Consider the following 14,902-nt stretch of genomic DNA (forward strand, 5'->3'; position numbering starts at 1 on the left):
CAGGGTTTCTTTAGGCCAAGCAATGGGAGAATGGCCCTCAACTGAGACAGGGGAATTGTAGGTGGAGCTGGCTTTAGGTGCCTGTAGGGTGGAGCTGCAGGGAGGCTGCTGGGTTGCTGAGTGTGGAGGTCAGGAGAGGTCTGGCCTGGTTGTGGAAGGTAAGGGAGCTATGGGTAGTTGAAGTTATCTGAGGCTCTGGGACTGCAGGAAGTCCCCTCAGGAGGGAGACTGTGGGGAGCCCACCGGTGTGAGGAGACTAAGAAGGAGCAGCTAGGGAGGGAGGAGGACGCAGAGGAAGGGGGTCCTGGAGGCCAGTGTGAGGTGGCAGGCAAGGACTGAGGATGGTGACCACACGGAGCAACTGGTGGGCTGTGGCCAGGGCTGCTCCAGTGGGCAGTGAGGGTGAAAACCCAGCGACCGCTCTGTGCTGCACACAGAGACAGGCACTGTGGCTCTCCCCATTCGCAGCTGTGAAAGCAGGCACAGGGTGGTAGAGGAAGTAGGGGTGCACAGCTAGTAACAGCTGACCTGGGATTTGAACCCAGACCACCCGACCCCAGAGCACACTTTTTAACCTCTGCACTATCCTGTAATGGAGCCTGAGTGAATGCATTTTCATCTTAATCATTATTTCTTTTAATGAGTACAGAACATGTAAGTAGTGCATCAAGCCCATGGCTTCACAAACATTATTACTTAGGAGAAAAGAGTAGCTGATTGGAAGAAGATATTAATTGAGACAGATACACACAGAGCAGAAATCACAACTTTAAAATGCAAATGGTAGCTGAGACTCAGGCTGGGGAAGGAGAGTTTTATGTCCTGGGTCAGAACTGGAGTCAGGACCGAGGTCTCCATCATGCCGCCTGTCTCTCTAGGAGCCAGCCATCCACTCCTGTGGGTGCTTAGCGTGTCCTAGGTCGAGGTGGGCAGCAAGAAGCCAGGCTGGCTGGGGCAGGCTGGGCCTCAGCTCACAGGCAGGCTGAGGAAGACAGATGGATGCATGAATAAAGCCAAGGAATGGCAGAGACTGGAGGTGTGGAGGATTTGAGAAGAGGGGACACTGTCTTGGAGTACATGGGAGTGGGCCCTGGAGGGGTATTAAGGTGCGATTTGGTTAAGCAGATTGGCAGTCCTGAGAAAGGGACCACACAGGGAGGGACATCAGGTGGTGCATGTAACTTGTGACGAAGACTCTGACTTCCTTGAGCACTAGCAGGCCTGGGGACGTGCAGGGTGTGGGGAGCAGAGTGGGAGGTGGGGGATTTTGGGGCAGAGGCCACCTCATGTGAGTCCTCTGTTAGTCTGCTCATGCTGCCATGACAAAATACCACAGACTGGGTGGCTTAAGCAGCAGATACTCATTTTGTTACAGTTTTGAAGGCCAGATATCCAAGAGTGGGGTGCCGGTTTCTCCCGTGGCCTCTTCGTGACAATCACTGTGCTCACATGGTCTTTCCTCTGCATGTGCACATCCCTGGGGTCTCTGTGTGTGTCCTAATCTTCTCTTCTTCTAAGAAGACCAGGCGAATTGGATTAGGGTACACCCTAGCAGCATGTTTTAACTTAATTACCTCTTTAAAGATCTTATCTCCAAACACAGTTATATTCTGAAGTCCTGGGAGTTGGGACTTCCACATATGAACTTTGGGGAGACACATTTCAGTTCATAATATAAGCCTCTGTCATCCCCATAGTTTTCAATGAGTACCAGAGAATGACAGGCCGGGACATTGAGAAGAGCATCTGCCGGGAGATGTCCGGGGACCTGGAGGAGGGCATGCTGGCCGTGGGTAAGTGTCTCAGGTTTGCCGCCCACCTGCCAGGGGCTAACGTGTATCGTGAGTATTCAGGCTGCTCGCCTGTCCTCCAGCTGATGGGTGACACCGTGAAGGGACCACAGGATCCAAGATCGCTCAGCCCAGAGTGTGCAGATGCTGGGAAGTCATGCTGCTTCCCGGTTCCCTGTGCAGTTGAACCCCTAGCTGTCCTGGAGGTGTCTTATGTGTGTTTGCGGTGCAGCTCTGGAGTAGGGAACTGCAGTGTGGGTATTAGTGGGAGGGCATCCAACTGCGCTCCCGGAGGAGTATGACTCATATCCTGCCACGTTTCCTCTAAAAATACATCCCTGCAGGCAGTTGTCAGATGTTTGTGATGGAAACACGTGGAAAGATTTTTACTTGCAGCAGCGAAACAGGCCCATGCTGAGGAAAGCTGGCTTGGCTCCAGGATGGTGGTGTGCCTCTTACATTGCCCAAGTCCTCTAGCAGGGCCCTCCCACTGTGCAGAGTTGGGTCCCTGCCCTGAGGCCCTCACAACCCCTCTTTCTACTCACTTGGGAAAATCAGTCTGCCCCTTTTTTCATTATGCTTTTTTTGGAGCTTTCTGGATGGGAGAGATGGAAAATCCTCATTTCCCTGCCTGTCCCCCACAGTAGGTCTCGTGGCCTGGGAAGCCTAGGGAGATGCATATTCCACTCAGCCACGGTTTCTCCATGAGGGTCATGGCCTCTCCAGTCTGCCCCTCCTGCCTGAGCAGCAGCACAGTTCCTCATCACCATCCACATTGCTTTCCTGTGTAGCTCCTAGCCCCACTAAGACCCCCGCCCCTCTGACTCTTGGTCCTTTCACCGCAGTGGTTGCCAGGAAAGAGGGTGGGTTGGTGTCCAGGCTTTGCGTGTTTCTGTTCCAAAGAGCTGGAGCCAAGATCATGGGATAGTTGAGCCTGGAACAGAAGGAGGAGGAGAAAAGATGGATGCAGTGATGGGTTTGACATCTGGGCCTCTAAGAGGACACTTGTAGACTCCATGCCCTTCTTGGGCTGAGAATTTTCTGCAGATCTGGTTATACCGAGTTTCTCTCTTCTAGTGAAATGTCTCAAGAATACCCCAGCCTTCTTTGCGGAGAGGCTCAACAAGGCCATGAGGGTATGTAACTTCCATGTGCAGGTTGCGATGGAACCTTAGCCTCGCCTGTGCCTGGGACCAAGGGCTGAGGGCAGAAGGCCTGGGGAGAGCTAAATCTCAGCCGAGAGTTCCGAGGACCTGGGTAGGGAGGGGACTGGAGGGCCCAGGGCAGGTGGGAAGGTGAGGAGGCCTGGTGCTCATGCTCTTGGGTGGACTCTCTTTAGGGGGCAGGAACAAAGGACCGGACCCTGATTCGCATCATGGTGTCTCGCAGCGAGACCGACCTCCTGGACATCAGATCAGAGTATAAGCGGATGTACGGCAAGTCGCTGTACCACGACATCTCGGTACGGGCCTGCTGCAGGCCAACTGGGCTCCCTTTTGGCATCTCAGTCACCTGTGGAACCTCCCTCCTTGGAGTGGCCATATGCTTGGCCTCTGTGCTGTGTGTGGGCATCTTGATTATGGACCTCGGACTTGTTCATCCCCTTGCCCTTAAACAGATTATAAATTTCTGAGGGCAGGTGGATCATGACCTTGCTGTCGCCCCCACCTTGCATCCCCCAGCAGCATCAGAGAACACTCGGGACCTCCCCAACCTTGACCGTGACCTTCAGCGTTCCAATCACCCTGTGATTCCTTGATCTGTCAGTGAGAACTCATGTCCCAAAGGCTCTGTGGAGCTCTGCTGTCACTCCCTGACAAAGCACTTCCTGCACTCAGCTTTATGGTGTAGGCCACATAGTAAGGCCGTTCAGAGCGAGGGCCCTGGGGGTCACGCCACTTGGAGTCCAGCTTTTCTACTTGCTAACTGTGTGACCTTGAATGGCTCCCTTAAATCTCCCTGAACCCCAGCTCCATTGTCTTTAAGATGAGAAAATAATCGTTCCTTCCCGGGAATGTTGTGAGTATTGAGTGAGGCAGTGCGGGTCAAGTGTCTATTAAACACTAGCCACAGTTGTATCGCTGTGTGACAGAGCCAGTCTGACAAAATACATTCTCAGCTGTGTGGTCTAACGCTCAAATTCTGAACTCACATGAGCCTTGCAATTGCACCATGGGGACCATGTCCTCCCACCTTAGACTCAGTAGCATTTGATGATGGTGGGCATGTCATCACAGGAAACTCACTGTGTTTCCTTGGCTGTATGAATGAAGCTGTTGTTAGAGAATTAGTAATTCTAGGCTGGGCACAGTGGCTCACACCTGTAATCCCAGCACTTTGGGAGGCTGAGGCAGGTGGATCATTTGAGGTCAGGAGTTCGAGACCAGCCTGGCCAACAAGGTAAAACCCTGTCTCTACTAAAAATACAAAATTAGCTGGGCTTGCCTGTAATCCCAGCTAATTAGGTAGGCTGCGGCAGGAGAATTGCTTGAACCCGGGAGACGGAGGTTGCAGTGAGCTGGGATCACGCCATTCCACTTCAGTCTTGGTGACAGAGTGAGACTTCATCTCAAAAAAAAAAAAAGAGTTAATAATTCATTACAGAGTATCTCCTGCATGCCAGCGGGCTATGGACATCTGGAAGAAGCCACATGCCTTGCCCTCAAGTTGCTTAGGGTGGAAGGAAATGATTAGAAATGAGCCAAGCCGAGCCTGCACTCTTAGAGTAAGTGTAGTGGCCTCAGACAGAGGAGAGATCCCTGGGACCTGGGCGGTCCGAGCCTTCCACTGGACAGTCATGTGTGAGGAGATTGCGTTTCCTGAGCAGGACACTGTGTTGCGTTACATTGGTAACCCCAATTTAAGGCAGCATAAATGCACTGGGAAAACAGCAGTATTGGTTAGCCCTGGGAAGTGGTTTTTAGGATGATTATAATTTTTTTTTGTGGGTATTCATTTGATGTGGATAGCTGGGGTGAGTGCTGCTTTCCGTCTTCTGATGGGGGCCTGGAGAAGGCTAAACTGCATTTTTTAAGGTCTGTGACGCCTGCTGCAGGACCTGCAGTGGGGGAAAATTCCCCAGGGTGGGGCTTTCTCCCTATAAGGGTGCTCAGGGCTGAATATCAGGACCCAGAAGGCTGAAAGTGACTGTGCCTCCCTTAACGGATGTCTTCCTTGTTTCTGTGGCCAGGGAGATACTTCAGGGGATTACCGGAAGATTCTGCTGAAGATCTGTGGTGGCAATGACTGAACAGTGACTGGTGGCTCACTTCTGCCCACCTGCCGGCAACACCGGTGCCAGGAAAAGGCCAAAAGAATGTCTGTTTCTAACAAATCCACAAATAGCCCCGAGATTCACCGTCCTAGAGCTTAGGCCTGTCTTCCACCCCTCCTGACCCGTATAGTGTGCCACAGGACCTGGGTCGGTCTAGAACTCTCTCAGGATGCCTTTTCTACCCCATCCCTCACAGCCTCTTGCTGCTAAAATAGATGTTTCATTTTTCTGACTCATGCAATCATTCCCCTTTGCCTGTGGCTAAGACTTGGCTTCATTTCGTCATGTAATTGTATATTTTTATTTGGAGGCATATTTTCTTTTCTTACAGTCATTGCCAGACAGAGGCATACAAGTCTGTTTGCTGCGTACACATTTCTGGTGAGGGCGACTGGGTGGGTGAAGCACCGTGTCCTCGCTGAGGAGAGAAAGGGAGGCGTGCCTGAGAGGGTAGCCTGTGCATCTGGTGAGTGTGTCACGAGCTTTGTTACTGCCAAACTCACTCCTTTTTAGAAAAAACAAACAAAAAAAGGGCCAGAAAGTCATTCCTTCCATCTTCCTTGCAGAAACCACGAGAACAAAGTCAGTTCCCTGTCAGTGACAGGGCTTCTTGTAATTTGTGGTATGTGCCTTAAACCTGAATGTCTGTAGCCAAAACTTGTTTCCACATTAAGAGTCAGCCAGCTCTGGAATAGTCTGGAAATGTCTTCCTGGTACCAACTTGTTTTCTTCTGCTTGATTCTGCCCTGTGGCTCAGAGTTCTGGCCTTATCAGCCAGTGAAAATTCATGTAACCTTACGTAGAGATTTGTGTGCAGGAAACCCTGGGCATACACTAGTTTGCAGGGACTCGTAATGACATGGGAAGGGAGGTTCCCAAAATCCAGGCAGGAGGCCCAGACACCTGAAAGGCAAAGGGATCTTGGTTGGTTGCAGGTGCAGTGAAGTCCACTGAAGGTGTGGTGCGAAGAATGTAGTCCTTCACCTAGGTCCCAGGAGGGAAGAAGGGTGTGTGCTAATTCCTGGTGCCCCTCGGCGGGGGCCAGAGAGAAGGATGGGGACAACCCAGAGAGTCACAAGACCAGTGCCTCCCCTCAGGGTGCCTCCAGGCTGAAAGGGGCTCCTGGCTCTGGTCTCTGGGGACCCTGTGCCCGTTGGTTGGTGGTGTGAGGGAAGAGAATCCATAAGAGAGTTTCTGAGAATTATGGTGTCATGTCCAGAAGCTAGAGCTTACCTTGCATCAGGGGTCTCCACCCACTCCTTTTCCAACCTCCTGCGTTGAGGTTTAGAAAAGAGAGAATCGACTAGGCACTATGGCTCACGCCTGTAATCCAAGGACTTTGGGAAGCTGAGGTGAGAGGATCACTTGAGCTCAGGAGTTCAAGACTAGCCTAGCCAACAGCGAGACCCCTGTCTCTACTAAAAAATTTGGCCAGGTGTGGTGGCTCACGGCTGTAATCCCAGCACTTTGGGAGGTGAGGCGGGCAGATCACCTGAGGTCAGGAGTTCGAGACCCAGCCTGGCCAACATGGGGAAACCCCATCTCTACTAAAAATACAAAAATTAGCCAGGCATGGTGGCACATTCCTGTAATCCCAGCTACTCAGGAGGCTGAGGCAGGAGAATCACTTGAACCCAGGAGGCCGAGGTTGTAGTGAGCTGAGATCACACCACTGCACTTCAACCTGGGTGGACAGAGTGAGACTCTGTCTCAAAAAAAAAAAAAAAAAAAATTTACCTGGCATTGTAGTGCATTCCCTATAGTCGGCTACTCTGGAGGCTGAGGCAGGAAGATCCTTAGAGCCCAAGAAATTGAGGCCGTAGTAAGCTGTGATTACACCACTGCACTCCAGCCTGGACAACAGAGCGAGACCTTGTCTCAAATGAGAAAAAAACAAAAAGAAATGGGAGAATCCAGAGAGACTAGGCTAGATCAAGCCTGCTGGGTCCTGGCAGGAGCCCCAGGGAGTAGCTCATCTGCAGACATTTGCTTGAGGACTACCCCCTAAACATAAAGGAAGAATGACATCCAAAGGGTGTGGAGCAGCCATGAGCTGAGAACTAGCCTGGTCTACCTGAGATTGATGGCAGGTCCTGGTCAACACGTCAGCTCTGCATCAGAGTCCATGCCTCAAGCCCAAGCTGAAGCCCCATCCCTGCTGCTCTCCCAAGAACTCCTCTGCTAGGGCAGGCCCCTTGCCCTTTGGTGCCAGGTGGGACCTGCCTGATGGGATGGGGTGCTTGGCATATACAACTTGCCATGAACTCAAGGTGACCCTGGGGGCCTCCTGAGTTGTGATGGGGCCTAGAACTAATGTGCTCTGATGTGACCATATTCTGTGACGTTACCTTGCCCTGTTTACTCCAAAGTTCCCAGCCTGGTGCCCAGCAGGCAATATTGCACCTACAGACACATTTACTTTGGTTTCCAAAGTGTTTTTAGACATTTGAATTTGTTGCCAACATTTAAACATTGAGAGATTTCATATTTTTAAAAATCTGGAATTCTGGCTTCTCTTGAAAACTCAGAAATTCTGGCACCATGGGGCTTGCATTCCTGCATGGCTGGAGCTGAGTTGCAGCTGCCCCTTTAGGCCTGTACTCCTTATTTGCTATAGGCTCCCTCTTGTATTACACTAAGCCCATGTTACCCATTTGGCTCCTGCAGGCCTTTGGGTTTGAGACCCTGGTCTACACACTTGGAGACCACCTGTTGTAAATAAAGTACATGGATGTGCTTTGGTCAAGGAATAGACCAGGCCAGAGTGACTCCGCGAGTTTAGGTCACAGGCGTATACTCCACTTGTTATATAACCTGCTTGTGTAAGTTCATACTTGGCTCAAAGCCACTATTGTTTGGAAAAGGTATAACTGCCCTGCTGACGCTGTACAGATGTTCTTGGGCTCGGATGGGCATGGCTCCACGTGGTGTGCACTGGCACCCAGAGAGAGTGAAGCTACTGACCCCTGTAAGGGAGAGTGACCATCTGGCAGATAGATAGAGGGGAGCCAGGACATGGCTTAGCTTGTGCCCAGAGGGAGAGTTAAGCCGCTGACCCTGTAGCCAGGGAGTGCACCTGCAAGCATGGGGGTGGCAGGAGCCACAGAGCTGGCTGCTGAGAGGAGCTGCAGATCTGGAGAAGACAGCCTAGGTAAAGGTGGACTGTGTGAGAGCTGCTGATGAGATAGCTGCTGAATAAAACTACATTTTACCTGCCTATGGCCCGCCAGGTTTTCTTTCAGCTATCGATAGCCCATCCACCCAGTCCCCTCGAACCTCAGCATGGGCTGGAACCTGACCCTGGGCATGACATTTGGCATAGTTGTGGACCTGACACCTGTGTTTGTCCTAGTCCTGTTTCTCCCTGCCTTCCTGTTCCTCTCGCTGCCCTCATGGTCACTCCCAAGGGATCCAACCCATGTTAAGTATGGGCTGGAGGACTGCATGAATGCCTCATGATCTTCCCAGAGGCAAAGGCACCTACTGCCTTCCAAGGTCAGTGGGAGGTTGGGATCAACACTGTTTATTATGCTTAGGACAAAAAAGATAGGGAGAAAGACGTGCAACCTTACAGGTCATCTTTCTGGGATAGAACACAATGGGTCTTCTCCTGCCTCCTGGATATGTTAGTCAAGGCCAGTCCATGCTACGCATCTAGTCTGACTTCTAAAATAGAAGCACCAGATGAATTCAGCCCTGAGAGAATTTTCAGCAGCTGTGGGAGCGCTGGAGGAAACACTATTAAATAGTTTTGCACCTGAGACAGATAGCCTCACTCGCCTCACCCTAGTCCTGGTGGCATTTGTCTCAGGTGCAAAATTTAAGAAAGAAACCTTGGAGTGCTCACCCTGTGGCTGGGTAGATGGTCCTAAAGTGGTGGTTTTCAAGCCTGAGTGTGTATCAGGATCATCAGGGGAGCTTGCTAAAGAGCAGTTCCTGGGGTCAGACCCTCATGCATTTTGAGCAGGTGTGGGGACTGGGAAACTGCATCTGTAACCTGCTGTAATCTAACGCTTATCTAAATACTACTGTGCTCACACAGAGAACACCGCAAAAGTAGAGGTGTTCCTCCGGAGGGCAGGTGAGCAGATGGCACAGTCTGCTTGGAATTCAGTCAGGTGATGAGAGATGAGATGAGGCACTCCTAGCTTTGGGAAGAGGGAGCTGAAAGATGAACCTTTGCAGGTGCCCACGGTCAAAGTGGTGGTTTAATGCCATGCCATGCCCATTTTCTGTTGGCCTTGGCAGGGAGTTACAGCCCTAGCTTAGGACCTGGCTCCTTATTTCTGCTGTAGGCTCTTTCCTGCCCTGGCCGAGATGGAGTGGAATGAGACCTAGAAACATCAAGCTAAATACATGTCCTCAGAAAGATAAAGGTTTACATTTTCACCCCCATCAAATCTGAAAGCTCTCTGCCTGTGTTTTTCTAAGGGACAGGGACATCATTACTCAGTCCACAACCTGGACACATGTAGGGTCCCCTGTCAGTAAAGGAGTCAGTCAAGCCCACCAGGTATACCAAGGACTCTTACCCTCAGCCCCTACTCCTTGGAAAGCTGCCCCTTGGCCTAATATTGGTGTTTAGCTTGAGCCTGACTCCTTCTCAACACTAAGAGCTGATGAAGTCCTGAAGCAGAAAGAGCTCTGACCTGAGAGTCAAACATCCTTATTCTGATCTCAGCTCAGCCCCTGATTTGTTGTGTGACCCTGGATATGTCACTTCCTGTCTTTTTGACTTTTTAAAATGAACGGTAGACTAGAGGAGAGCTTCTAAAACTTTAATGTGGTCAACGAAATGGAATAGGAAATTCCACAAGTCTGTCCTTCCACAAAAGCAGCAAATAAGGTGGCAAAAACTCAAATTTATGGGAACTCTGGAAACTAATTGAAAGTTTACAGCAATCAGGTGAATACCTAAGAATAAAAGCTGGATTTAGTAAGAGAGCTTTGTTGTGTTTTAGCTTACCCTGGCCCCATCCCCCACTCCCCAGCATGGCAGCAGCATCAAAAACAATATCCCTCATTCCCTGTATAGGTTCCTGTCACTGGAGGTAGCAGATTAGACCTTATTTTCAAGAAGTATGTTGATTTTGATTTGATTTGTTGCTCCCTGAAGGACTGGTTCAAATGCCTTTCTTTTATTTTGCCTAATTTGGAGCTCTCCTAAAGTGAAGATGGCAGCCTGGAAAGACGTTTCAAGGTCAGTGTATTAGTGGCTCATGCCTAGGGGAAGGAATAACATTTGGAGCAAAGAGGAGACAAATTGAAAAGCTTCAGGAGGAAAGGCTAGGAAATAAGATTCTTTGGGCGAGAATAAGGACTTTAAAGAGATTCCACATATTCCTGGGAATCTGAAAGACCATACACATGCCTAGGGCTGGGCATGTGCTTAAAAAGACTTGAGAGGGCCCTATGCTGTCACCTCTGCCTGACCTTCAGGCTCCGTGCAAGCAGGAAGTGAAGGCTAAGGCATAGTTATAAACTGCATGGGTGAAGGTTGAAAGGTGTGTCCCAACACAGAACACATCTGCAAATGCTACGAGGCATTTTGTTGTTCCAAGTGTTCAAAGAAATCTTTTGAATCACTAGCTGACCACTAAGCTAACCAAAGACTTAGTGGCCACACCTGACAAAGAATACAAACTAAAAAACTAAAAATGTAGTTCAAGAAAATAACAGGCTGGGCACAGTGGCTCACATCGGTAATCCCAGCACTTTGGGAGGCTGAGGCAGGTGGATCACTTGAACCCAGGACTTTGAGACCAGCCTGGGCAACATGGCAAAACCCCATCTCTGCAAAAAATACTAAAAATTTGCAGGGCCTGGTGGCACACACTTATAGTCCCAGCTGCCCAGGAGGCTGAGGTGGGAGGATCACCTGACCCTGGGAGGTCCAGGCTGTAGTGAGCCATAATCCTGCCATTGCACTCCAGCCTAGGTGACACAGTGGAGGAATAATTTTATTTCCAAACTTGCCACATTATAAATATTCAGAATGTTCAGTTTTCAACAAAAACTATGAGGTATGCGAAGAAACAAAGTATGGCTCATACATAGAAAAAAAATCTGTTAATAGAAACTGAGGAAAGCTCAGACATTGGACTTAACAGACAAGACTTTAAGTCAATTATTTTCAGAAAGATCAAAGAACTAAAGGAAACCAGGAGAATGATGTCTCATCAATATTGGTAAAGAGACTGGAATTATAAAAAGGAACCAAATAGAAGTTCTAGAATTGAGAAGTACACAAATAAAAAATTCCTTGGAAGGGTTCCAGAGCAGACTTAAAAAGGAAGAAGACAAAAATCAGCAAACTTCAAGATAGGTCAATTGAGATTACCCATTCTGAGGTGCAGAAAGAAAACAAACAACAACAAAAAAGCTAACTGAGCCTAAGACACCTGCAGGACACCATCAAGTGTACCAACATACACCTAATAAGAATCAAGAGAAGAGTGAATGTAGAAGAAATTTTTAAAGAAACAATGGCTGAAAACATAATGAAAGACATTAATCTACACATACAAAAAGCTCAATGAATTGTAAGTAGGGTCAACTCAAAGAGACACTCAGTGTGACATTGAAACACATTATAATCATACCGTCCAAAAAGAAAGCAAATCCTGAAAGCAGAAAGAGCCACTGGACACGTACAAGAAATCTTTGATAAGATTAATAGCCAATTTCTCATCCAACATCATGGAAGTGAGAAGGCAATGAGATGACATATTCAGTGTGCTGAAAGGAAAATCTTGGGTGGTCTTGATACTTGTAGATGTTCATCTGTGTCTGAGCATTGAAGAGTTAGGTATTTATCATAGTCTTCACAGTCTGTGCTTGTTTGTACCTGTCCTTCTTGGGAAGGCTTTCCAGATATTTGAATGGCTTGGGTGTTGTGCTCTAAGCTGTATCTGCTTAAGGATTCACCCCAAGCCCATTAACACTTTGTTTTTTTTTTTAGCCTCATAGAGTTACTGCCTTGATGGTCTTGGACAAGATTCAGGATTCTCTGGATTACCATACAGAGACTCTTGTTCATTCCGTTACTGTCTCCCAAACAAAGGGAGTCCCTTTCTCTGTTCTAAGCCACCTGAAGCTGGGGGTGAAAGGACATAATCACCCCTGTGGCCACCACCACTAGGACTGCACTGGGTCAGACCTGAAAGCCAGCACAGCACTGGCTCTCACTCAAGGCCTGAAGTTACCACTCCCTGGCTACTGCCTATGTCTGCTCAAGGCCCTGGGGCTCTACAATCGGCTGGTGGCAGAGCCAGCCAGGCTTGTGTCCTTCCCTTCAGAACAGCAAGGTCCTCCAGGCCCCAGCTGGGCCCAGAGGTGCCATCTGGGAGCCAGCAACTAGGGTAAAAAATCTTAGAAGTCTACCTGGTGTTCTGTTATACTGCAGGTGAGCTGGCACTGAATCCACAAGATGCAGTCCTTCCCTCTCTTGCTTCCCCTTTCCCAAGGCAGAGGTGCCTCACTCCATGGCCACCGCCACCACAGGCCCACAGGGAGTACTGCCAGACTACTGCTGATGTTCTCTTAAGGCCCAGGGAGTCTTCAACCAGCTGGTGGTGAATGCTGCCTGGCATGGGACTCCCCCTCCAGGGCAGTGGGCGCCCCTCTGGCCCAGGGTAGGTCCATAAATGCTGTCCAAGAGACAAGTCCTGGAATTGGCATTCCCAAGAACCATTTGGTGCTTTACTCTCCTGTGGTTGAGCTGGTATCTAAGGTGTAAGACAAAGCCCACTTTACTTTTCCCTCCACTTTTCTCTAGCAGGAATCTTGCCTTGTAACCACCACAGCTGGGAATGTGCTGGCTGAATCTGAACCTGAAACCGACAAGACTGAGTCTCACCCAAGGCCCTCAGCATAGTACCCAGGTATCTCTGCTGGTTATTCAGGGACCAAGGGCTCTTCAGTTAACAGGCAATGAATGCAGCCAAGACTGGGTCCTTTCCTTCAAGGCAGTGGGTTCCCTTCCAGCCCAGGGTGTGTCTAGAAATGTGGCCCAGGAACGAAAATCCTGAACAACATGCTGGCAGACTAAATCCAGCAGCATATTAAAAGCATTATACACCATGACCAAGTGAAATTTATCCCAGGACTGCAAAGGTCATTTAATATATGAAAATCAGGCCGAGCACAGTGGCTCACTCATGCCTGTAATCCCAGCACTTTGGGAGGCCAAGGCGGGTGGATCACCTGAGGTCAGAAGTTCAAGACCAGCCTGGCCAACATGGCGAAACCCTGTCTCTACTAAAAATACAAAAATTAGCCGGGTATGGTGGTGGGTGCCTGTAATCCCAGCTACTCGGGAGGCTAAGGCAGGAGAATTGCTTAAACCTGGGAGGCAGAGGTTGCAGTGAGCTGAGATCGTGCCACTGCACTCCAGCCTGAGCAACAGAGTGAGACTCTGTCTTAAAAAAAAAAAAATCGATGTAATGCATGTAATTAATAAAATGAAAGGGGAAAATCACATGATCATCTCAATTGATGCAGAAAAAGCATTTGAAAAAACCCAACATCCTTTCATGATTAAAAAAACACTCAACTAAGACTAGAAGGAAAATGTCTCAACCTGCTAGAGGGCATCTATGAATAAGCCACAGCTAATATTGCAGGTGGGAATGTAAAATAGTACAGCTGCAATACAAAAGAGTTTGGTGGTTCTTCAAAAAGTTAAACGTAAGAGTTACCATGTGACTCAGCAATTTCATTCCTACATATAGACCCAAAACAAATTAAAAAACAAATATTCACACAAAAACTCATACGGATGTTCATAGCAACATTATTCATGATAGCCAAAAAATGCAAACAACCCAAATGTCCCTCAATTGTCAAATAAATGAATAAAATGTGGGCCGGGTGTGGTGGCTCACACCTGTAATCCCAGCACTTTGGGAGGCTGAGGCGGGTGGATCAAGAAGTCAGAAGTTCAAGACCAGCCTGACCAACATGGTGAAACCCTGTCTCTACTAAAAATACAAAAATTAGCCAGGCGTGGTGGTGTGCACCTGTAATTCCAGCTACCCAGGAAGCTGAGGCAGGAGAATTGCCTGAACCCAGGAGGCAGAGGTTGCAGTGAGCTGAGATCATGCCACTGCACTACAGCATGGGTGACAGAGCGAGACTCTGTCTAAAAAAATAAAAGAATAAAATGTGGTATATTCATACAATGAAACATTATTCATCCGTAAGAAGGAATTAAGTACCGATACATGCTACAATACAGATGGCCCTTGAAAACATTATGCTCAGAGAAAGAAGCCAGATACAGCTAGACTACGTATTGTGTGATTCTACTTACAGTACTACGCCCTTACCTTCAGGGAATAAATTTCAATACCCCTAGCAGATGCCTGAAACCACAATAGTATCTAATCCTATTATACTATGTTTTTTCCTATGCATGCATACCTATGAAGTTTAATTTATAAATTAGGTGCCATAAGAGATTAGCAACGATAGCTAAGAATAAAATAGAACAATTAGAACAATATGCCAGCTTCTGTGAAGGGAGAGTTGTGTGAAAAACAACAACCATATGCCAGCAGCACTGCTCTTGCACTTTGGGTCTTGATTAAGAGAAAGAAGTGTTGCTGGAACACAAGCACTGTGATACTGTGGCCATTGATCTGGTAACTGAGAAGGCTGCTAAGTGACTAACAGGCAGGAAGTGTAGACAGTGTGGACCATGCTGGACAAAGGGAGCATTCACATCCGGGGCGGGATGAAGTGGGATGGCAAGAGATTTCATCACGCCACTTAGAATGATGTGCAATTGAAAACTCATATATTGTTTATTTCTGGAGTTTAATATTTTAGGACTGTG

At 48.6% G+C, this 14,902-nt stretch overlaps 1 protein-coding gene across 3 annotated transcripts in view; it reads left to right on the forward strand.

The window, feature by feature from the left end:
* Positions 1-5,296, forward strand: part of ANXA11 (annexin A11) — a 50,257-nt gene extending 44,961 nt beyond the window's left edge. For 2 of the 3 annotated variants that reach the window (XM_063607452.1, XM_063607453.1), the window contains exon 12: positions 1,698-3,868. In XM_063607452.1, coding sequence (XP_063463522.1) covers positions 1,698-2,092 — 395 coding nt within the window. In that variant the 3' untranslated portion in view covers positions 2,093-3,868. Of the gene's footprint in view, positions 1-1,697; positions 3,869-4,980 lie in introns of those variants that run through there. The other variant, XM_003813025.6, reaches the window with a different exon arrangement.
* Positions 5,297-14,902: the final 9,606 nt, after the last annotated feature.

The sequence above is a fragment of the Pan paniscus genome, chromosome 8 (genome assembly GCF_029289425.2).
Source record: "Pan paniscus chromosome 8, NHGRI_mPanPan1-v2.0_pri, whole genome shotgun sequence".
Lineage (NCBI taxonomy): Eukaryota > Metazoa > Chordata > Mammalia > Primates > Hominidae > Pan > Pan paniscus.